The sequence below is a fragment of the Monodon monoceros genome, unplaced genomic scaffold, assembly GCF_005190385.1.
Source record: "Monodon monoceros isolate NGI ecotype Baffin Bay Population unplaced genomic scaffold, NGI_Narwhal_1 Super_Scaffold_22, whole genome shotgun sequence".
Taxonomy (NCBI): Eukaryota; Metazoa; Chordata; class Mammalia; order Artiodactyla; family Monodontidae; genus Monodon; species Monodon monoceros.
In genome coordinates this window covers 96866731-96891677 of record NW_021703779.1, presented here as the reverse complement: position 1 = coordinate 96891677, position 24947 = coordinate 96866731, and the positions used below count along the sequence as shown (strand labels likewise).

The window sequence follows — 24947 nt, the reverse complement described above, 5'->3', positions numbered from 1 at the left end:
TGGTTTATCAATTTTGTTTATCTTCTCAAAGAACCAGCTTTTAGTTTTATTGATCCTTGCTATCGCTTCCTTCATTTCTTTTTAATTTATATCTGATTTGATTTTTATGATTTCTTTCCTTCTGCTAACTTTGGGGTTTTTTTGTTCTTCTTTCTCTAATTGCTTTAGGTGCAAGGTTAGGTTGTTTATTCGAGATGTTTCCTGTTTCTTAAGGTGGGCTTGTATTGCTATAAACTTCCCTCTTAGAACTGCTTTTGCTGCATCCCATTGATTTTGGGTCGTCATGTCTCCATTGTCATTTGTCTCTAGGTATTTTTTTATTTCCACTTTGATTTCTTCAGTGATCACTTCGTTATTAAGTAGTGTATTGTTTAGCCTCCATGTGTTTGTATTTTTTACAGATCTTTTCCTGTAGTTGATATCTAGTCTCATATCATTGTGCTCAGAAAAGATACTTGACATATTTTCAATTTTCCTAAATTTACTAAGACTTGATTTGTGACCCAGGATATTATCTATCCTGGAGAATGTTCCATAAGCACTTGAGAAAAATGTGTATTCTGTTGTTTTTGGATGGAGTGTCCTATAAATATCAATTAAGTCCATCTTGTTTAATGTATCATTTAAAGCTTGTGTTTCCTTATTTATTTTCATTTTGGATGATCTGTCCATGGGTGAAAGTGGGGTGTTAAAGTCCCCTACTATGAATGTGTTACTGTCGATTTCCCCTTTTATGGCTGTTAGTATTTGCCTTACGTATTGAGGTGCTCCTATGTTGGGTGCATAAATATTTACAATTGTTATATCTTCTTCTTGGATCGATCCCTTGATCGTTATGTAGTGTCCTTCTTTGTCTCTTCTAATAGTCTTTATTTTAAAGTCTATTTTGTCTGATATGAGAATTGCTACTCCAGCTTTCTTTTGGTTTCCATTTCCATGGAATATCTTTTTCCATCCCCTTACTTTCAGTCTGTATGTGTCTCTAGGTCTGAAGTGGGTCTCTTGTAAACAGCATATATATGGGTCTTGTTTTTGTATCCATTCAGCCAATCTGTGTCTTTTGGTGGGAGCATTTAGTCCATTTACATTTAAGGTAATTATCGATATGTATGTTCCTAATCCCATTTTCAAAATTGTTTTGGGTTCATTATTGTAGGTGTTTTCCTTCTCTTGTGTTTCTTGCCTAGAGAAATTCCTTTAGCATTTGTTGTAAAGCTGGTTTGGTGGTGCTGAACTCTCTCAACTTTTGCTTGTCTGCAAAGGTTTTAATTTCTCCATCAAATCTGAATGAGATCCTTGCTGGTTAGAGTAATCTTGGTTGCAGGTTTTTCTCCTTCATCACTTTAAATATGTCCTGCCACTCCCTTCTGGCTTGCAGAGTTTCTGCTGAAAGATCAGCTGTTAACCTTATGGCGATTCCCTTGTGTGTTATTTGTTGTTTTTCCCTTGCTGCTTTTAATATGCTTTCTCTGTATTTCATTTTTGACAGTTTGATTAATATGTGTCTTGGTGTATTTCTTCTTGGATTTATCCTGTATGGGACTCTCTGTGCTTCCTGGACTTGATTAACTATTTCCTTTCCCATATTAGGGAAGTTTTCAGTATAATCTCTTCAAATATTTTCTCAGTCCCTTTCTTTTTCTCTTCTTCTGGGACCCCTATAATTCAAATGTTGGTGTGTTTAATGTTGTCCCAGAGGTCTCTGAGGCTGTCCTCAGTTCTTTTCTTTTCTTTTTTTTGCTTTATTCTGCTCTGCAGTAGTTATTTCCACTATTTTATCTTCCAGGTCACTTAACCATTCTTCTGCCTCAGTTATTCTGCTATTGATCCCTTCTAGAGTATTTTTAATTTCATTTATTGTGTTGTTCATCATTGCTTGTTTCCTCTTTAGTTCTTCTAGGTCCCTGTTAAATGTTTCTTGCATTTGGTCTATTCTATTTCCAAGGTTTTGGATCATCTTTACTATCATTATTCTGAATTCTTTTTCAGGTAGACTGCCTATTTCCTCTTCGTTTGTTAGGTCTGGTGGGTTTTTATCTTGCTCCTTCATCTGCAGTGTGTTTTTCTGTCTTCTCATTTTGCTTATCTAACTGTGTTTGGGGTCTCCTTTTTGCAGGCTGCAGGTTCGTAGTTCCCATTGTTTTTGGTGTCTGTCCCCAGTGGCTAAGGTTGGTTCAGTGGGCTGTGTAGGCTTCCTGGTGGAGGGGACTAGTGCCTATGTTCTGGTGGATGAGGCTGGATCTTGTCTCTCTGGTGGGTAGGTCCACGTCTGGTGGTGTGTTTTGGGGTGTCTGTGGACTTATTATGATTTTAGACAGCCTCTCTACTAATGGGTGGGGTTGTGTTCCTGTTTTGCTAGTTGTTTGGCATAGGGTGTCCAGCACTGCAGCTTGCTGGTCAATGAGTGAAGCTGGGTGCTGGTGTTGAGATGGAGATCTCTGGGAGATTTTCGCCGTTTGATATTATGTGGAGCTGGGAGGTCTCTTGTGGACCAGTGTCCTGAAGTTGGCTCTCCCACTTCAGAGGCAGAGCCCTGACTCCTGGCTGGAGCACCAAAAGCCTTTCCTCCACACAGCTCAGAATAAAAGGGAGAAAAAGTAGAGAGAAAGAATTAGTAGAAGTAGGAAGAAGGAAAGAAAGAAAGAAAGAAGGAAAGAAAGAAAGGAAGGAAGGAAGGAAGAAAGAAGAAAAGAGGAAAGAAGGAAAGAAAGAAAGAAAGGAAAGAGGGAGGGAAGGAGGGATGGTGGGAGGAAGGAAGGAAGGAAGGAGGGAAGGAAGGAAAAAAGAAAGAAAGAAGGAAGATAAAGTAAAATGAAATAGAGTAAAATATAATAAAGTTAGTAAATTAAAAAATAATTAGTAAGAAAACAAAAATATCAAAAAAAAAAGAAAAAAAACACAAAAAACGGACGGATAGAACCTTAGGACAAATGGTGGCAGCAAAGCTATACAGACAAAATCTCACACAGAAGCATACACATACACACTCACAAAAAGAGGAAAAGGGGAAAAAATCATAAATCTTGCTCTCAAAGTCCACCTCCTCAATTTGGAATGACTCGTTGTCTATTCATGTATTCCACAGATGCAGGTACATCAAGTTGTTTGTGGAGCTTTAATCCGCTGCTTCTGAGGTTGCTGGGACAGATTTCCCTTTCTCTTCTTTGTTCTCACAGCTCCCAGGGGCTCAGCTTTGGATTTGGCCCTGCCTCTGCGTGTAGGTCGCCAGAGGGCGTCTGTTTTTCGCTCAGACAGGACGGGGTTAAACGAGCCGCTGATTCGGAGGCTCTGGGTCACTCAGGCCATGGGGGAGGGAGGAGCACGGAGTGTGCGTCGAGCCTGTGGAGGCAGAGGCCGGCGTGACCTTGCACCAGCCTGAGGCGCACCGTGCGTTCTTCCGGGGAAGTTGTCCCTGGATCCCGGGAACCCGGCAGTGGCGGGCTGCACAGGCTCCCCGGAAGGGAGGTGTGGATAGTGACCTGTGCTCGAACACAGGCTTCTTGGCAGTGGCAGCAGCAGCCTTAGCGTCTCCTGCCTGTCTCTGGGGTCCGCGCTTTTAGCCGCGGCTCGCGCCCGTCTCTGTAGCTCCTTTAAGCAGCGCGCTTAATCCCCTCTCCTCGCGCCCCAGGAATCAAAGAGGGAAGAAAAAGTCTCTTGCCTCTTCGGCAGCTCCAGACCTTTTCCCGGACTCCCTCCCGGCTAGCCGTGGTGCACTAACCCCTTCAGGCTGTGTTCACGCCGCCAACCCCAGCCCTCTCCCTGCGCTCCGACCAAAGCCCAAGCCTCAGCTCGCAGCCCCGCCCGCCCCGGCGGGTGAGCAGACACGCCTTTTGGGCTGCTGAATGCCAGTCGGCACCGATCCTCTGTGCGGGAATCTCCCCGCTTTGCCCTCTGCACCCCTGTTGCTGCGCTCTCCTCCGCAGCTCCGAAGGTGCCCCGAAAGTAATAAATTTTTGATAGTAAAATTTAATAGAAAGGTAGGAACTGAAGTCAGATTCAAGAAATGAATGGACAAATAGAAACACCTGTGAGGTTTTAACTGTATCTGGAAGCCTGCTAGAGGTTTTGTTCCTATTTAAAGAATATTCATATTTGCCCCTATATTCCAGTGGGGATTTCTTACTTCACATTGAAAATCCCTTCAATAATGAATGAGTGTGTATACATACATATATATGTATGTGTGTATATATACATGTATGTATATATATTTATATATATATAAACTGAATCACATAAAATTAATTAGAATGTAAGAACTTTTATGGTTATCATGTTAATATTGCCACAATGAACACTGAAGGAATGATTATAATGAATAAGTTTATATAATCATCATCATAGTAATGATAAAATAATAAGAATTCCAATGTATAGAATGCTTACCACAATCCTGTTTCTAGCCTAAAATGTTTACATATATTTCAATTAATCATCACAACAACCTAAGAGGCCAATATTGTTCCCATTTTGTAGCTGAGAAAATAGGCTCAAAGGAACTTGCCCAAGGTTCCTCAGCCACCATGTTTCATCAAATCTAAGATACCATGATTGTAACATGTACTGTTATTTTATGTACCACTAAAAAGATTTTGAGTTTTCAATTTAACTATACCATTAAATGCAAGACATTTCCTGATTTCAGAGATATTGAAAACTGAAAAAAAAGCATGTCTTAGAATTGATTAAATATGAAATTAAGTGGTAGAAACATGATTCTATCCAAGTGTGAATCCAAAGCCCCTGTCATTAGCTACTAGACCATAATACTTAGATTTCTTTAACCATCTCATAGATATCTTTCATTCTAATCTCATTCACAGGGGAACAAAACTAAGATTTACAGCAGGGGAGGTGACTTGCTCATGGTCATACACACAGCTACTAAGGGGATTAGCCAGGCAGGGAAGCCAACTCTCTGAGACCCAGACTAGACCGCTTTACAGTATATCACATTACTATTTAAGCTAGCCTGTCTTTTCCTGCAGGTAGAAGTACTGGAAGAAATACCAGAGTGTCATGTGTAGGGATAAATATTAGGTGTTTCATGTAGGAGCTACATCTACTCAATTTCATCTAAACACTTATGTCAAACACACATGTTCTGTATTAAAGATGAAAGTTTCCAGCAAAATGGACTTAATTGGCTTGCTCAATATACTATTTACTTCATTTCTTGTAATTGCTTTTCATAGATCTTCAGTAAATAAGTAGTAAAATAAAGACAATGTCCTGAGGATTCAACGGTTGTAAAAGATTGTTTAAAATATTAAGTACGTGCTACAAATAAGTTTTATTTGTATCATTCTTTCTCACTTTTGTCTAGTGCCCACTTAGAAGCTAAATAATATAAGGTAGGATGGGGGGTAATGGAAGAGGAGCAGGAAACTTTTTTGTGCAAGCAATTATCCAAAAGGCTGGAAACACTTGACTCATGAAGACATGTATGACATATGTGGCTTCTTCCTACATTTGATGTTGGTAAACAGGTTTTAAAATATATTAATCATCAATATAAGTAGATGCCAACAAAGACACAGAAAGAAAGCCTATTCAAATGAAAATCTGTAAAATCACACAGTTTCTCTGCTATAAATTTGAAAGTGCTGATACTTACACTTGGACTCATGTTCATTGTATCATTTCTTTGCTGCATCTGTTTCTGTAAGTATTCACTCCAATTTTTCTTTGCAAAAGTCCTGATATGAATCATAAATGGTGATATTTTAAAAAGCAATCATTTATTTTGAAAGATCCAAAGATCTGATTTGTTGATTATAATCAGATTTGAATTTACTTCAAGAATTACTTTGAATGATGTAGTGGTAATGAGATATATCAGTTATCACTCTATAATTGGAGTTTAAACGGCAAGCACTCCAAAACTAAGCACCTCATTTCCTCTGAAGCTATTTTCTGTGTTTAGAAAAGCTTTCATCAGGTAGACAGCCCAGCTAATGCAAAGATATACAGATTTTGCCACTCATTTCTTGTAAGCTACTTAGCGGAGGTTACGAAGAAGTTTTTCTTTTGTTAAGCTTTACTATTTACATATTACTCTAGCCAAGGAAAACATCTGAGTGTGGATATAATTACCAAATCAGGAAAAAGGAGCAAAAGCTGAAATTGTTATCAGGTATCTTGGGGGCGTTAAAAATACAAATTCACGCCTTGTTTACAATAATAAATCCTCTTTAGAATTTTAAAGAATCATACTGGTTTTTCAAAATTGAAAAAAGTCATTGTAAGTCCCCATAAATAAATAATATTCCGAATATGCTACCATATTTTATTCCAGATGCTTGCCTAGTTACCTGTCTTTTGTTCAGACCACATTGGGCTTCTACATTGGTGACTTTTTTTTTTTTTTAAGGTAGAAATGCCTTAAAAATTAAGGCAGAAGTTTAGCATTTCTGGTTTGTCTTTGTCTTCTGGTGAAGCTAGCCTGAGTGGTGCATAAGCCAACTCCAGGTCTTAAGAATATTATTAAACCTAACTGGTCAACCTATATATATATATGTATATATATATATATATATATATATATATATATATATATAATTAGAATGGAAAGTTATGGAGTAGAAGAATTAATCTCCAAGGGATCAATTATCAAAGTATATTAATTTTCTGTACTTTATGTGTTCTTTAGTAAGAGTTCTACATTTGATAACTTTAACCAAGCAAGAATTACTTACTTGTGCTAATTCTTGTAAAATGACAGAATATGTCATTGGAAAACAGTAAGTGGAATTTCAGTGCCTTAGTGGAAGTGTTATACCACTTGACAAACAAAAATGGATGTGTAAAATGAAGCAAAACATGAAAATCCCTGATAAATGTAGAAATAATTGCTTATCATCAGTGTTAAACATATGTTAATTTTTTCATAGGAAACTTTGTATACTGCTAATATAAGTAGGGTGGGGTCTTTAGCATTAAAACGGTGCCTACATCAGACATTGTCTATATACACAATAACCCACATATACATTGTGGAAATAATTTTTTTAGCTGAAAACTGCAACTCTATGCAGTTAATATGAGCTAAAGTATTTGACTAGACATTTATAGGCAATGCAAAATGAAGGCAATCACTGAGAAATTTAAATTAAAAATAATGTTTTTACTCAATTACCTAGCCAATTACAATAAAAATGTCTTGAGGTTTTTAAAACTCAAACAATCTGCAATACTATTAAATTTCTCTGGTTCTTTTGTTAGGGCGGACAGACCTAGCCTAACAGTTTTATAAGGCAATAGTGAATATACACAATATTCAAAATATATTTAGGTTAGGGTTGCAACTATGCATAAGCTAGACCTCTCCTATGTTCTGATTTGTGGAAAGCAGAAAAGTTCAGCTGCCCGAAGATACACCTATTATTTGTCTGCTGAGGGCTCCCTGAAGACTCTTTAGAAAGGAGGTAGAGGAGGGAAACAGAGGAATTCATTTTCAGAGATTATATATTATCAATCTAGCATAGTTCATTGTTAGATTAGCTAGCCTAGCAGGTTGGCAGGTTCAAAGAGAATGGGACACTGAGTCAATATACTTTGATTGTGGGAAAGGCTCAGTAGGAAAGATTGAGTACATTGGAGCTCTTCCAGGGAAGCTGACCTAGATGGAACAACTTAATTAGGGTAATTAGGAAACTGGATGATAGCTAGAGGGCATCAGTAAGTTGAAAGAATATTGATGCCATGAATACATCACCTCTATTCTATTAATATCTTTGTCCCAGTTCAATTCTGTTTCAACAAATACATATTTAGCCATTAAAATATAGATATATAAAGCATGCCTTTACATTTCCATATCACTCAACACATTAATAGTTAAGTACTCATTGTTTTTACCTGTTAAATTCACACTCAATTTCTACTGATGAGTATCTTTTATATCTCCATGATTGGTCATAAGATCTCTCTGATTGACCATGAAATCTCCCTGTTTGGCCATAAGATCTCCCTGATAGGACATTAGATATCTTTGAATGGTCATGAGATCTCTCTGAGTGACTGTGGAATCTCTCAGAGCGGTCATGCGATCTCTCCGGCTGGCCATGAGATCTTTCTGTATAGCTACGAGATCTCTTTAATTGGCCATGATCTCTCTTTGATTGACCATGAAATCTCTCTGATCGGCCATGAGATCTTTCTGATCGACCACGAGATCTCTCTGATTGGCCACGAGCTCTTTCTGATTGACCATGAGATCTTTCTGATTGACCACGAGATCTTTCTGATTGACCACGAGATCTCTCTGATTGGCCATGAGATCTTTCTGATTGACGATGAGATCTCTCTAATTGGCCATGAGATCTTTCTGATTGACAATGAGATCTCTCTTTTTGACCACGAGATCTTTCTGATTGACGATGAGATCTCTTTGATTGGCTACAAGATCTTTCTGATTGACGATGAGAACTCTCTGCTTGGCCATGAGATCTTTCTGATTGATGATGAGATCTCTCTGCTTGGCCATGAGATCTCTTTGAGTGGCCTCGAGATCTCCCTGAATAGTGTTGATTTTCTTCTGATTGGCCTTGAGATCCTTCTGACTGATGTTGGTTCCTCTCTGATTGGCCTTTATTCATCACTGCTTGGGCTTTAGAATTTTCATTGCACTTCTCCTGCAAAGAACCGCAATTTTGAAAAACAAATGAAACATATACCCTATTGATTTCATTAACTCATAATGATATTTTGTTAAGTCCATTTCTATGGGAAACTCTTTTTTTAGAATTCCACTGCCCCTACTTTTTTTTTTCTTTTTTGCGGTATGCGGGCCTCTCACTGTGGTGGCCTCTCCCGTTGCAGAGCACAGGCTCCAGACACGCAGGCTCAGCAGCCATGGCTCATGGGCCCAGCTGCTCCGCGGCATGTGGGATCTTCCCGGACTGGGGCACGAACCCGTGTCCCCTGCATCGGCAGGCAGACTCTTAACCACTGCGCCACCAGGGAAGCCCCACTGCCCCTACTTTAAAAGACTAAACAGTTTTCAGGACTAATATGTAGAAAGCTCTGATCTCTCATGGCATTGGCACAAAGAATATTATGCATATAAAACTTTAATAAAATGTTTTAAATATGGAAAATTAACTGCTTTGTGAATTTGAATATATTCCAAGGTCATACTCTACCTACCATTTTCTGGATCTGTGTTTTACCTAAAGAAACAACCAATTCTTTGACTTTATAGTTGAGAGACAGAATATTTAATATTTTGTAGCACAAATCCTTAGAACCACAAGAAAGTGTTCAAAATCATACTATTTATTCTTCACTTGTTCAGGATCAGGTGAAAAAGAAACTATCAACTAACACAATATTGTAAATCAACTATACTTCAATTTTAAAAAACTTACAATAAATTATCTATCTCTTCTATATAAATTAATACTTAATTCTAGAGGGAAAGACAAATAAGTGAGGGGATAGGTAGCTATAAAGAAAGCAGAAGGTAGACTTAATACTGTTAAAGTAAACTGGCCTGACAACAACTCAGTCTTTCTACCTTTTCACTTTTTAAATCAAAAGGGCAGTGGAGTGAATCGGTCAAATGGAAGTAATGAAACCCTTGACAAATCTCTATGATGCTACATAAATGTAAGTGGACAAAGTCATATGGACCATGCTAAGAAATCAAGCTTTCCACTAGCAAATAGTGCCTGGCAAACAAAATATGCCCTAGCTCTGACATTGTGACTTTGTAGTATAACACTACCAGAAGCTGAATGCAACTATTAAAAGGCAGGGGAGGTATCGGTATAAAGAATATTATTCACATAAAACTTTAGTAAAATAAAAAATATGACAAATCTGCTGCTTTGCTAAAGCATAAAGCCATAGTCACACTCCAGATTTTCTACTGTAAAACATAAATAAGGAGATTGGGTGGAATACACATGTACATTTTCTTTTCTAAGTGACTAGTGTTGGGAACACAGAGGGTCAGCAGGAGGATTGAGGCCTATCTCTTAAAGACCCATATGCATCCAAGTACCTTTCCAAAGGAACTTGTGGTCTTTTTACAAATGTTTATATAAAAACTAATTTCGTCAAATTGGATACCACAGATTTCTACCTTTAGAAAACAACAGAAATTATCAAAAACAGAAACTTTCCTTATAAACAACAGAAACTATCAAAAAGAGTTGTGTTGAATAAATACAATTGTGTTTTACTGATATTAGGATTAAATCTTGTGAAATACAAAGCTAGCTTATTAGAATTTCAAAGCATGATTGAAAGCTGTAATTGTTATTCAATTTATTGGTAGAATAATTATGTTTACATTTTAATACATTTCTATATTGCAGAGTACTTTTTTCCAGTGAGTTCTGCTATAATGACAGTCTCAAATGTCTGAAAGGTATGAGAAATAGAAAGATGCTTTCAGGGCTTCCCTGGTGGCGCAGTGGTTGAGAGTCCACCTGCCGACGCAGGGGACATGGGTTCGTGCCCCGGTCCAGGAAGATCCCACATGCCGCAGAGTGGCTAAGCCCGTGAGCCATGGCCGCTGAGCCTGTGCGTCCAGAGCCTGTGCTCCACAACGGTAGAGGCCACAACAGTGAGAGGCCCGCATACCACAAAAAAAAAAAAAAAAACCTCTAAAAGAAAGATGCTTTCAATTTGAAAATACTATTTTACAATATTCTTAGTTCATTTATGCGTTTCATACTGTAATGTAAGCTCATGTCCTTCTTTCCAAACTTTATCAAAAAATTTCTCACCTTACAGATTAAATACCATCTCCTCCGTCAAACTTTCACAAATCCCCTTAATCAGAATGAATTGCTGCATCCCCACAATATATAACTTATAACCCTGTTAGAACATGTATTGTAAACTGCCTGGCATTAAATTTCTTTCTTATCCTTCTTTCCCACCACCACATATAATATTTGAAGCAGGGCTGTTCTGGTACCTTGCATAGTGCCTAGAATAGACATTTAATTAACATTTGCTAAATCAATCCTCTAAATATTTGAATATGCAACATGTTCTCCTTCCCCCAAAATTTGCATTTATGTAATTTGGCAAAAATGGTTTAAGCTCCCAGAACCAACATTTTTTACTAAATGACCACATAACACTTTAAGAAGAATCACTTTACAGGGCAAGCTGAAACCATAGTATCAATGTTAACTTATGAATCTGGATATGAGCACCTCTAAAATTTCTGTCCAGTGACTGGCTCATCTATACAAGTTTAGAGGCGATGGATTTACCACCATAAAATGTACAACTATAGTAAGTCCCATCTGTTGGTTCCAGAGTTTATGTCATACACTAATGTCATCTGACTTTTAGTTTTTACAATTCTTTCACAAGTCTACTAAAATTGTTTTTATACTAAAACTTAAGATCAACAACTCTTATTATATAAGGACAAAAATGAGAATGATTATACAAGACAAATCATGAAAACAGTCATCTCTTTTGGCATTTTATAAATTCAAAATTTCTAGCAGTGATTGAAAATAGCAAAAATAAATGTTTATTAAAACAGTTACAGGGGCTTCCCTGGTGGCGCAATGGTTAAGAATCTGCCTGCCAATGCAGGGGACACGGGTTTGAGCCCTGGTCTGGGAAGATCCCACATGCTGCAGAGCAACTAAGCCCATGTGCCACAACTACTGAGCCTGTGCTCTAGACCCCGTGAGCCACAACTACTGAGCCCATGTGCCACAACTGCTGAAGCCCGCGTGCCTACAGCCTGTGTTCTGCAACGAGAGAATCCACTGCAATGAGAAGCCCACTCACTGCAACGAAGAGTAGCCCCCGCTCACCACAACTAGAGAAAGCCCGCACACAGCAACAAAGTCCCCACACAGCCAAAAATAAATAAATAACTTAATAAAAAAAAAAAACAGTTACAGAGGAAAAATCAATTAACAAATATTGAAGTTAAATTATGCTTCAGTCAGCATGGGGGAGTACTAAGAAACAATCCCCGCTCTTAATAGAATTTTAAATAATCCTTAATATTAAGAAATATATTAAATTTAGCACCTTTATATTGGTTAATTCTTGGTATTTATTTACCTGCTTCTTTAAAGGCTGCCTGTTTAAAGAGCTTTGTCCAGACTTGAATCCAAAAGGTTCTCCGTTTGGCTTTTCATCATTTCTTCCCTCAACGTTGTTTATGAATCTTGAGTATCCTTTAAAAAATAATTATTTTCTGTATTTTCAGTAGGTAAATTCAACATATCTTTCAGAAGTAATACCTGTGATCTCATTGTTTTCAAGCTACGCACTGGTATTTGCAAAACTTTTGATATTTCATTAATCTGATATCACCTGAGAGTCTCGGTGAACTCTAGAACAGTCTTTGCCATACTATTTCTATTTGTATACCTTAATATAGTAGTCTTCTCTGTATACAGCACCTCAAATTTGGTTTCATATGCCACCAAAGTTGGACATATTATCTGAAATTCATTGAAAGAATACTCTAATAGAATAAAGAGAGATGCAGAGAAACTGTTTTGAATTAATCATGTGAATATTTGCCTCAATCATCTGCTTTGATCTGGGTGTAAAGACAGCTTAAGGAATGATCAGAGAATATAGTTATCCAAAGGCTCACGAAGATCAATTTTATGTTTAGTCAGAAACATGAGATTGGCCCCCTTACCATTCTTAGCAGCTTTGCCCCTATAATAACCACCATCCCTCCTTTTCTCAGAACCTGCTAAGCCACTGAAGGATTCAAACAAATACTGTAAGGAACATGGGTAGACAGCTGGAAGGGGCTCAGAGTACACACAATGTCAAGACGGTTCCAACCTGTTCACTAGACCATGGAGATCGTTAATTGTTGAAAAGAATTCTCTACTATGGCAATACACAGCACGTTCACATTAAAATATGCACACTGCACTGACCAATGTGATTAGGGATACAAAAGGCTTTCTTCATGTTCTTCTGCACTCTCTTTGCCCTACAGCATTTATTTTTTCAAAATGTGGATGCCATGGTGCTCAGGCTATTAACCATACTCTTAACCCTTCTGTATTGCCTCCTTAAAGTGGAACTGGACCATCTAGACAGGCTTGGGAACAAGTACAAAACATTTCTCATTCTTATCCTGCTCTCTCTTAAGGAAGTAACTCATATAAATTAAAAATTTTGTTTTCATTTGTCATGGCATAAATTTTTACCAATCCTGTATGCATACATTTCCAGGAAAGATAAAACTAGCAACACAGTGCAACTTTAGAACACATTCCAAATTTGTGAATTTGCTTTCCCAGTTACTCACAAATATTTCAGACTCTTTTTACCACGTGTGATTTTTTGTATACTTTACCTCTCTGCTGGTGATGCTTATCAGCATTTGATTGCTGTCTTGAAACTGAGGTATTTTTTTTATTGTTCTGTGTCTCATTCTCTATTTCTTCAGTGTCCATACCTATCTTTCTAAGTATTATAATGTCATCTGTATTAGAAAACACAGAAAAAAATAAAGACAATGAAAAAAGCTGAATTACAACAATGTGTCTCAAGAGAATAATCTACATTCTTACCTCATCGTATTTTAGAATATTTAAAAAATTGGTAGCCCTGAAAAATAACACTATAATAATAATGAACTTGTAAAACCATAACTAAGATCAAACAATGCAGACATTTTAGGGTTAGTTTCCTGGAACAATAAAGAGAAAAATTCCTGTTAAACAGATTTATAGTAACTTCATTTATGCAAAAATAAAATACTCTCAGAATATAGTAGCTTAAGGGAGAAATCACTTAAATAAATGATTTTACTAAACGTTATTTTAGTTTCAGAGAAATGTAGAGCAGTAGTGTCATCCCTATATGTAAGATGACACTTTTGTAAGACTATATGTAAGAGCTAGATAATTAGTTGCATTTATTTTCTTGAAAAGTAAGAAAGAAAACAAGGGCAATGGACATTCACATGAGATACCAAAGCGGTGAGGAACCAAGATTAGTGTAATAGTAGGAAGCAATCAGATTTTACTTTGCAGTCAGGCATGTTCTTATGCACTCATGTGAAGAGCACTTGCATGGCATGATTTGAAGGATGAGAGACAGGTACCACCTGCTCTAAAGTATCTCTCCTAAACTCTGGGATGGAAAGGTCTAAAGGTTGGATGTTTTATCGGTGGATCAAAGCTTACTTAGGTCAAGGTATCTTTAGAAATAAGTACAAGTTAGGCATTTGGAAGGACCCAGTGAAACTAGAAGAAAGAGGGGGAGCTGAGAAGGGTGCAAAGAGGAAACAGATACCAAAGATTAACCACTCCTTTATTATTTTGCTTAATACTAGTCCTACCTCAGGTCTCCAAAAACCTGATTCTGATTTTCTTTGAAATAGTTGATACCTCCAAAGGTAAAAATCAGGGTAAAGCCCAATAATCAACTGAGCATCATTTCTTGACTATCCTATTTTAAGCTTTTGTTCTGTCTGTCTCTCAGCAGCCATTGGCTGTAATATTTCCTGCACACATAGTCTTTAATTTTCTGTTCCTTGTATTCTTTTTTTAAATTTATTTATTTTTTATTTATTTGTTTTTGGCCAAGTTGGGTCTTCGTTGATGTGCATGGGCTTTCTCTAGTTGCAGCGAGCGGGGTCTACTCTTCATTGTGGTGCTCAGGCTTTTCATTGTGGTGGCTTCTCTTGTTGCAGAGCAAGGGCTCTAGGCACACGGACTTCAGTAGTTGTGGCACGTGGGCTCAACAGTTATGGCCCAAGGGCTCTAGAGAGAAAGCTCAGTAGTTGTGGCGCACGGGCTTAGTTGCTCCATGGCATGTGGGATCTTCCCAGAGCAGGGATCGAACCCGTGTCCCCTGTATTGGCAGGCAGATTCTTAATCCCTGTGCCACCAGGGAAGTCCCTGTTCCTTGTATTTTTTATGCATTCTCTTTTCTTTTTAATTTTTCTTCTGTTGTTTCTCCTGTATTCTACATTTAAAATCTGTACAAACCTCTGTATAGACTTTTTTCTCATTACCTTACAGTCAACCCTTTAACAACATGAGGGTTAGGGGTGCTGACCCTCCCTGCAGTTGAAAATCTGCATATAACTTATAGCCGTCCCTCCCTATACATGGTTCTTCTGTATCCATGGTTCCTTCATATCTGTGGCTCTGCATCTGTGGATTCAATCAACCAGAGATGGTGTAGACTATATTATTTACCATTAAAACAAATCCAAGTGTAAGTTGTGAACAAAGAATGTTGCCTGCCATATCAGTAAACAAAGGATGTTGCTGCCAACTAGCCATCAGCTACTGCAGCCTCCCTGTGCACCCTGAGGGGATCCAGGATAGAAAACAACCCCAGATACTGGCCCTAGATAGTTAAGGTGCATATCAAAGGAATCATTTCAATGAGCTCAGATTCTTGCATCTTCCCATATATAGAAAAGTGCTGAATTCATTAACAGCAGATGGCTGGTTTTCTTTAATTAACTTTATTATCTTTTGATTAATTTAATTATCTTAATTAGATAATTTAATTAATTATCTTTTGAGTTTCCGACTGCCTGTTTTTTCCATATACCCAGGCTCCTCCCTTACCTCTTTGTTACCAAGTCCAAGCTCGCTCTACTTCCCGCACAACAGGCCAATAAATCGGGAGACAAGGTGCTGAGGCAAGGAATAGCGACTTTATTTGGAAAGCCGGCAGACCAAGAAGATGGCAGACTAGGGTCCCCAAAAAGCCATCTTATCTGGATCTGAATGCCAGTTTCTTTTATAGAACAGAGAGGGAGAGGACGTGAGGAAGTAAAGTAAAAAAGCCATTTATCTTGCAAAATAGGAGAGGATGTGTTAATTTCTTCTTTTCTGCAGCCATTCACAGTTGGGCAGGGTCAGAATGTCTCTCTGTTGAACAAAGGGCTTTTAGTCTAACAGTCAGGCAGAGGGGCAGGGTTCCCTATGGCAGGTCATTATGTATGCTTACAGCTATAGAGAGTGATTATAATAACAAAAGCAACAAAAAGCAAAGGTTAAAGTATAAGAAACAGATTCAACATGGAGTCAGAATTGGCTCTTCCCTGTTACATCTTCAGAGCAGTCCCTCAGAGCTATCTGAGAGGCTATCTTCTGGGCTTAAGTCCTCAGAAAGTCTGCCAAATTAAACCTAATTCTCAACTTTTAGGTTGTGCGTTTTTTTTTCAGTCAACAAAGTAGACTCGCATAGTTCAAACCTGTGTTGTTCAAGGGTCAACTGTATAAGGGAGTGCACTATCAGAACATTTTACAGGACACCACAGGAAGATTTTTGAATCTCCAACCCTTCTCCCTCATCAGCCCTGAAACAATCACTACCCAGCCTACAGAGACCCAATGAGATAGGTGACTTCCCATATAGGAAAGCAAAACTTCCAGAGAGGAGAAAATGAAGCACTGGTATCTTTCACAATGAAGTAAGTGCTTTCACATGAGGGAGTGCTCTGCCTTGTGGCACTCAAACACAATTTGCAGTGCCTTTAAACTTTTCCTGTCCTCAGAGTGACCAAAATTAACATCAAGCTCTGTCTTAGAATTGCATAAGGATTAAACAAAATAGAAAATTTCTCAAGGCTCATGCCGACCTACAGCTACAGTTGAGAAATATTTATCCAATGCTTTATGACAGGGATGGCTCAATGGATAAACCATGTGGATTAATAATAACACTTTTAAGGGAGTTCACTGGTGGCCTATTGGTTAGGATTCCGGGCTTTCACTGCCTTGGCCCATGTTCATCCCTGGTTGGGGAACTGAGATCCCACAAGCTGCACAGTATCACCAAAAAATTAAAAAAAAAAAATAACACCTTTAAATTGAATAACACTTTAAAGTTTACAGAGCATTTCCACATAAAAGCTCTTGGCACAGTACCTGGCATATATGAGACACTCAATAAATAAGAAAATAAATGAACAAACAATTATTAAGTGTCTGATATATACTGTGCCCCCACACTTAAAGGTCAGCAGAGATTAGCCTCACTTTTAACGAAGAAAACAGGAATTTCCTGGTTGTCCAGTGGTTAGGACTGTGCACTCTCACTGCCGAGGGCTCGGGTTCAGTCCCTGGTAGGGGAACCAAAATCCCACAAACCATGTGGCATGGCCAAAAAGAAGAAGAAAACAGACTCAGGAAGATTGCATGACTTACTTGAGGGCAGAAAATTATTCTGTTAACAAGCTAGGACAGATTCTAGTCCAAGACCCTTGCCACTACATTACACTTCCTCCTTTGAAAGCTCAGCTATTCCCCAGAATTAAAACAGCAGCTCCGAGGCTAGTGACCATTCATTTGAATGTGGTATTCCTACTAAAATAGCATTTTCCTTTCAATTCTATTTGAAATTAATTGCACAAAGTCAAGTTTAGCATTCAATTAGTGTAACAGCAACCTCTAATCCAGTATTCAAGCACCCATTTTGCCCTGTCCCCCGATTCCTTCAGCCTAAGATTTGGTATGCAACCATTTGGTATGCTTGTTTTGAACCACAGAGTGCTATACAGGAAAACTATGGCATGGCTTTAAATCCTGTCTGTGGTCTTATTTGCCCAAAAGGACTTCAGCCATTTGAGCTTTGAATCAAACCACCCTGCAACTCACATAATTCTTATAAACTCATGAGTGACGTACATAAAATGGCTCTGGAAATACCTAGAGTCCTCTTCCCCTAAATTCAAATCCTTCTCCATTAGTTTAGCTTACACATAACATTATAAAGACTTCAGTTTTAAGGTCATCCTGAGAGTGCTACATTAATCCCACAGGATTTTTTGAATCCTTTCCCTTTGAATATATTACTGTATGGAAGCATTTTCCCGTCTCAGTTTGACTCAATCCAAATGTCATATAACTCCCTAGTAATATGAATGAACAAACGTCAGAGAAAGAGTAGCGAATAGCAGTAGTATTACAGAAAGCAAAAAGTTGTACGTTTCATACAAGACGGGATTTGTATAAAAATGTCATTCGCAAATAGGCTTTACAGAGATCGTCAAAGTTCAACAAATGTGTATAAGTTTCATATCTGCTACCTGGCCAACAGCATCAAGATATTTTGACTCATGGTAACTGTTTTAGAAGAGAGAAGGTAGAAATATGCTCTGGTATCCATCCAAATCTACAATAAGGAGACTCTTTGAGTCAATAATACATTATTTTCCCACTTATTTAGCCATACCTTAAGGCCATTCATTGCCCTAGACTATAAAGGATTTTGTTATGGTGTTGACATTTAAATTTTCTTAAAAATGGTCACTGCTTTCACCTAATTTAGACTCATAAGTGATAGTACTGGCTTCTCTTTAAAATATAAGCAGCCCTGTAATATGGGTTCGGGTTTAATGACTACAGCCACAGCTGCTATATAAAATTCATTTAACTAATAAGAAATTCAATTTTCTCTTCGTTATTTTTCCATTTTTGTTGTACTTATCCCACAATTGAATTTCACATCAATTGTGCAAAAGGGTCACTTGTACAAGGGAAGATAAGCACACCAAAGTAGAGTACAGGAAAACAAGCTACACAATAGACAGTAGAAATTTATCCTGACAGTCTGTAACACAGGTAAATGAAACCCTGTTTAAAAGATGAAAAGGGGACTTCCCTGGTGGCGCAGTGGTTGACAGTCCGCCTGCCGATGCAGGGGACGCGGGATCGTGCCCCGGTCCGGGAAGATCCCACATACTGCGGAGCGGCTAGGCCCGTGAGCCATGGCCGCTGAGCCTGCATGCCCGGAACCTGTGCTCCTCAATGGGAGAGGCCACAGCAGTGGGAGGCCCGTGTGCCACAAAAAAAGAAAAAAAAAAAGAAAAAAAAAAAGAAAAAAAAAAAGTTTTGCCTGTTCCCACTGAAAAGATCAAAACCCGGACTCATTTGTTGGAGAACCAATGTTTAAGAGCATGAACCAGTGACGTCTTAAATATTTTTTTACAACCCTAAAATTATGAAATTTTACTATCATATGCAGCCTCCAACTAACTTACCATATTCAATTCGACATCTTTCCTCGGCCTTGCAACCATGATTTGAGCCTATCTTTTCCAAATTACATTCTCCAGTATCCCCCTAGCTCTAATCATCTACTGAAATGACAGTGCCTCCTAAATCCGTTGAATCTGCTATTGTCCAAGTTAAACCAAACAAACACCTCCCTCAGTCTCCCAAAGCTTGACATTATCTACTGTTTAAACCCCATCCCTCAACCAAATGATTTTCAATCTCTCTCAAGTTGGCTACATCTCTAAAGTTTGATATCCAAATCCAGAGAGAGAGAGTAGGTAACTACTCCAGCTTCCCAAATTGCTAGCTACCCAAAAGTGAGGCTGTAGGTCCACTTTCTGAAGGACATATAGCAAACATTTATTCAACTTTTTCCACAGGTTTGTGCACATTACCTGTAGTATCTCATTTAATCCTCAACAACTCTATGATGCAGATACTACTCAACTGAGGAAACTCAGGCTCCAAGAGATAAAGAAACTTGTACAAGGTCAAACAACCACTAAATTTGGGGGACCAGGCTGCTCTGCAACTGTGACCCCTAATTCTCTGAATTTTGAGAGAAACTCATTGCTTTGGCTATTTACCAGTTTATATTTTTACCTCTATAAGCATCTGTTAAACACCAATCAATGAAATCAACACAAAGAAAAGTGCAGAAAGCATTTGGATTTACCTAAGTGCTATAAATTGCCCTCAGTTCTGGGATTTTCCCCCCACTCAGAGTCCCTGTGACAGGGCGGGGCCTAGAATAAGGCAAGTGAAGCACTTACCTCCGGCATAAAATTTAAGGAGGCTCCAAAAAACTCAGTATGCAAGGTAGAAGTAATATTTAACACAATATTTTCAAAAATGAAAATCAATGCAAGAACAATCCCTGATGAACAAAATATCAACAACAAAAAAAGACCAGATCAGACCCTGTACTTGAACAACTTTGCCTTACTTGCCTCACTCCAATTCCTTTATTTACAAAAGAAAAATACTGTTTACCAAAATGGGTGACCTGCCAGAGGGTTGTACCTTGGTTTTTAAAAATATTTCACTAAAATATTATTTATCTTGGGGGGTAGGGTAAATTGGGAGATTGGGATTGACATATACACACTACTATACATGAGTTAGATAACTAATAAGAACCTACTGTATAGCACAGGGAACTCTACTCAGTATTCTGTAATGTCCTATATGGGAAAAGAATCTAAAAAAGAGTGAATATATGTATATGTATAACTGATTCACTTTGCTGTTCAACAGAAACTAACACAACATTGTAAATCAACTATACTCCAATAAACATTAACTTTAAAAATGTTATTTATCTTGATCACTGAAATTTTGGTGCCTCTTTAAATTCTGCACCCTTGGCAAGTGCCTCACTTGCCTGACCATAGTCCCAGCCCTCCCCAGTGACCAAATACTATTTTTTAAAAGTCATTTTAATGCCACAAAATGTTTAGGAACTCATGTTGGAGCTGGGGGTGGGGAGCAAGCAGTAGTGTGGAATCCACAAGGTCTATGTCTTAGAAGAGTAAAGCCTGTTGATACCGATCATGAAATAGATTGTTAGAAACATGTGAAAGCAGAAAAAAAGAAAAACAAGAAAATTTCTTAGGTACTATTCATGGCCATTCCCCCTCAGAAGCAAAGGGGGAGGTAGGAAACTTCCTCAACCTCATAAAAGGCATCTATGAAAAACCCACAGCTAAAATGATGATTAATGGTAAAAGACTGAAAGCTTTGCCTCTGAGATCAGAAACAAGTTAAGGACATTTGCTCTCACCACATCTATTTAACATTTCATTGGAAATTGTAGCCAGGACAATTAGTCAAGAAAAAGAAATAAAAGGCAACCAGATTTGAAATAAAGAAGTAAAACTATCCCTATTCTCAGATGCCATGATCACGTATAGAGAAAATCCTAAGGATACACACATACACACACACATATTAGAGCTAATAAACGAGTTCAGCAAGGTTGCAGAATACAAGATCCATACACAAAAATAAATTCTATTTCTATACCCTAGCAATGAACTACCCAAAAATGGTTAAGAAAGCAATCCCACCAAGAAGACCATTTAATAGGAGAAAGAATAGTCTTTTTAACAAATGAACTGGATATTCACATGCAGGTAGTTAGATCCTACCTCATTCTATCTGCAAAAATTTAACTCAAAATGAATCAAAGATGTGAATGTAAAAGTGCAAACTAGAAAACTCTTAGATGGAAACACAGGAGTAAATCTTCATCATTTCTTAGATATGATACCAAAGCATGAAAAACAGAAGAAAAAAATAAATTGTACTTCATCAAAATTAAAAACTTTTGTGCTTCAAAGGGCACTGTCAAGAAAGTGAAAAAACAACCACAAAATAGGAGAAAATACTTGTAAATCATGTATCTGAGAAGGTTCTAGTATCCACAACATATAAAGAACTCAACAATAAAAAGGCAATCCACTTTCATTTCAAAAGTCCACCCTCCCTGTTTTGCTCTCTCACCCTCCTTATTTCTATGGTTCATTCTGCCTGCTCCCTACCACTTCTGAGGTTTTCCTGGCTGCAATGCTCTGCTCATTTCTGAGGTCTGCCCTCCCCGTTTCCTCTTCCACTCTCTTTCCTAAAGTCCACTGTCCCTACTCCTAGCTCTCCCCACTTTTTTTCTCCCCACTTCTAATGATTGCCCTTACTACTGCTCCCTGTCTCATATTTTAGATCTGAACCCCTGTCCTTGCTCATTTCTTTTTTTTTTTTTTTTTTTTTTTTGCGGTACACGGGCCTCCCACTGTTGTGGCCTCTCCCATTGCAGAGCACAGGCTCCGGACGCGCAGGCTCAGCGGCCATGGCTCACGGGCCCAGCCGCTCCGCGGCATGTGGGATCTTCCCGGACCAGGGCACGAACCCGTGTCCCCTGCATCAGCAGGCGGACTCTCAACCACTGCGCCACCAGGGCAGCCCCCCCCCTTGCTCCTCATTTCTGAAGTCTGTCCTTCATCTCTTTCCTCATTTGTGAGATCAGCCTTCCCTGCTCCGTGCCCTTCCATTTCTAAGTTCCGCCGTCCCTGCTCTGCTCTCCCACCCTCATCTCTAAGGTGAAACCTCTTCTTACTGCTCTTCCCATTTTCAAGTTCGGCCCTCCTTTGCTCCTCCCCTCCATATCAAGTCGGCCCTCACTGCCCTGCTCCTCCCCCTCTCATTTCTAAAGTCCCTGATGCTGTGCTGCTCCTTCCCCCGCCTCCCATGGCTAAGGTTTTCTCCTCCTCTGCTCTGTGCTGCCCCACCCCCACCCACCGCCAACCCCGCCTCATTTAAGCAGGCCGTCCTCCCTCCCTCCCGCTGCCCATGTTTAAGTGGATGAGAGCGAGTAGAGCTCTGAGGTGAGACACTAGACAGCACCAGCAGAAGGGAAAGGCGGTCTATGCTGAATCGGCACCAGTCAAGCAACCAAATAAACCATCCCTTTGCCCAGTCTGGCTGCTCGACCACCACTCCTCACAAATTAGCCTTAGCCTTAGCTTTGCTCCTCCAACCCCTGGAATCCAGTCCTTTGTGATGCCCTGCGAAGAGTGAGGGACTGTGAAAGGGCGGGTAACTTGCTATCATTCCTTAAGAGGGTAAAATATATGGACACAGCCGGCTTTTCATTTCCCACACCGAGCCCTTTCCCCGCAATCCCTACTCCGTGATTTCTGTCAGCTTTGGCCAGTTTCCCACCTAAGAGGTCAGGGCTAGCCTGAGGCGGTCCGGTCAGGGCTGGCCTGAGGTGGTCCGGTCAGGGCTGGCCTGAGGCGGTCCGGTCAGGGCTGGCCTGACGCGGGAAAATGGGAACAGAGGGGAGAGGCAGGGGCCAGCAGGCTGGCCAGGTGCTTTATCTACATGGGGGCGGGTGCTGGCACAGAGGGGAAGCCTCCCTGCCCAGGGGGTGTGCCTCACAGCACCGCTTCCAGCCTGCCTTTCTCCAGTCAGCCCTGACTAGCGGGGGCTGGGGTCCGGGATCTACATACCTAGAGACAAGTCTAGAATGTTCATTTTTTCTCTATTGTTAGTGCCTGTAAGCACCTTTACAGGAGGCAGTTTGGAAACCGAAGCCATCTCCTCAGCGAGACGGCGCCGCACTGTGATCTACTGTGGCACCCCCTCACGGCTTCCTAAGGCAGGCGAAACTTGTCAGCCAATCACAGTCCTTTGCTTCTCTGTTGCTAAGGCCCAGGGGGTAGAGCTTGGAATCTACCAATCAGGAACCTGGCTCACCAGAAGAAAAAAAAAGACCTGCCCATTTCTTTCCCGCGCTTTCTAAAAATTGTCTCTTCTCAGGTGCATCGACGGCTCAGTCAGACACTTTTTTTTTTTTATTCTGTGACGGCTTGATCCTTGCTTTTCATAGCTCTTAGAAGAACCCCGTTTCTCCTCTTTGAGGTTGGCATTCCTTGTGAATAAAACCTTATGTTTTTGACGCAATGGACTTGTTCCCTGTTTCTCTCAAATTTGAAGAGCTACCACAAATCTAGCAGTTAAGACTCATCCAAAGACATACAGTGCCACATACTTTTTCATGACTTCCCTATAGGTGCATCCATGACATTCTTTAAGAAAAATGTAATTGTTGCTCTTATTGCCTAATACTGCTCAGTATACACTACTTTTAAATGTTAGAGGAATCCTGTGTCACTGGTTCTTCTGGGGAAATAAAAATCAAATTAATAATTTTCGAGAGCTGAAAACTTGTTCAAGTTGTTACAGAAACCACAACATAAATGCAGAAGAGATTTAAAATTGTAAATTATTTAATTATTTGTTGTATTTAAGTCATTGCTTAGCACCAGGGTCCTAAAGATTAATAGGTCAGTCTTTTTCTCAAGGCATATACAGTTGCCTGAAAACAATAAATATATGTAAAATATTAATTTAGGTGCTATAATTCAGTCCATACAACAAATACTGAGCTCCTTAATGTGTTAGGCTCTGGGGATACTGGTAGCTACAAAATATATGTATGAGACAAAGGAGAAAATCCACCTTGTGTATCAGGAAAGAATCATTTAAGACTTGAAAAATTAGGGAGTAATTTTAGGGGTGGGAAGGGTATTTCCTGGCAGAGGAAGCATCACTACCAGCACACTTTGGAAAGTGCAAGCCATTCCGTGTGGTGAGGTACTGAAAGATGAATCTGAAGAGATCAGCAGAGATTAGATTATGGAGGACTTTTATATTATGTGAAAGATTTGGAACAATTTTTTCCTATCAGATTTATTGAGTTATAGAGCGATAAGGGAAGAGGATCAAAGACAGAACCCCAAGGAAATTACAAAGGAAATTGAACAGAAAATATCAGAGTTATGGGAAAAAACAGGAAAGTGGTATCCAGGAAATAAAGGGAGAATTCCAAGAGGAACTTAATGGTCCACTGGGTCAAGTGTTGCTGGAAGGTCAAATTAGCTAAGAACTGAATTCATTAAATTTAGCAATTAAGAGGTTTTTTTTTTAACCTTCAGCAGAGTTCTAACAGACTATAAGTTGAGGATTGATCAATTAATTAATTAATTTTTATTTAACAAATACATATAGCATTTACTATCTGCCAGGCACTGTTCTAAGAGCTTTATTAGTCACTCATTTAATCTTCATGATAACCCTGTAACCTAGCAGGACCCCATGAGGACCTTCCCAGGACAGGCCTTCCCCCATATCCTCTGCTTTAGCTCCTCTCTGAAGTACCTAGATAACAGTATTTGATGCACATTTCCTGAGTTGTTTTGCAGATGTATTCCCCCCCACCGCCCCCCACCGTCTCCCACCCCCCACCCCCCAACCCCAACCCCCACCCCCCACCCCAACCCCCCCCCACCCCCCGCACCAAATGGAAGATGTTAAGTACTTGATGACCACGCTGGAGCCTAAGGACTGATGATGTTAACCCCTGTGACACCACCCTGCTGCCTCACCATCAAC

General features: G+C 39.3%; 1 protein-coding gene across 1 annotated transcript in view; it reads right to left on the bottom strand.

Annotated features, from left to right (window-relative positions):
• Positions 1 to 23090, bottom strand: part of LUZP4 (leucine zipper protein 4) — a 96559-nt gene extending 73469 nt beyond the window's left edge. Inside the window, 6 exon segments of the mRNA XM_029240219.1 lie at positions 7861 to 7962; positions 8067 to 8224; positions 8226 to 8636; positions 12055 to 12170; positions 13322 to 13450; positions 23003 to 23090. Of these exon segments, the coding sequence (XP_029096052.1) occupies positions 7861 to 7962; positions 8067 to 8224; positions 8226 to 8636; positions 12055 to 12170; positions 13322 to 13450; positions 23003 to 23090 (1004 nt within the window).
• Positions 23091 to 24947: the final 1857 nt, after the last annotated feature.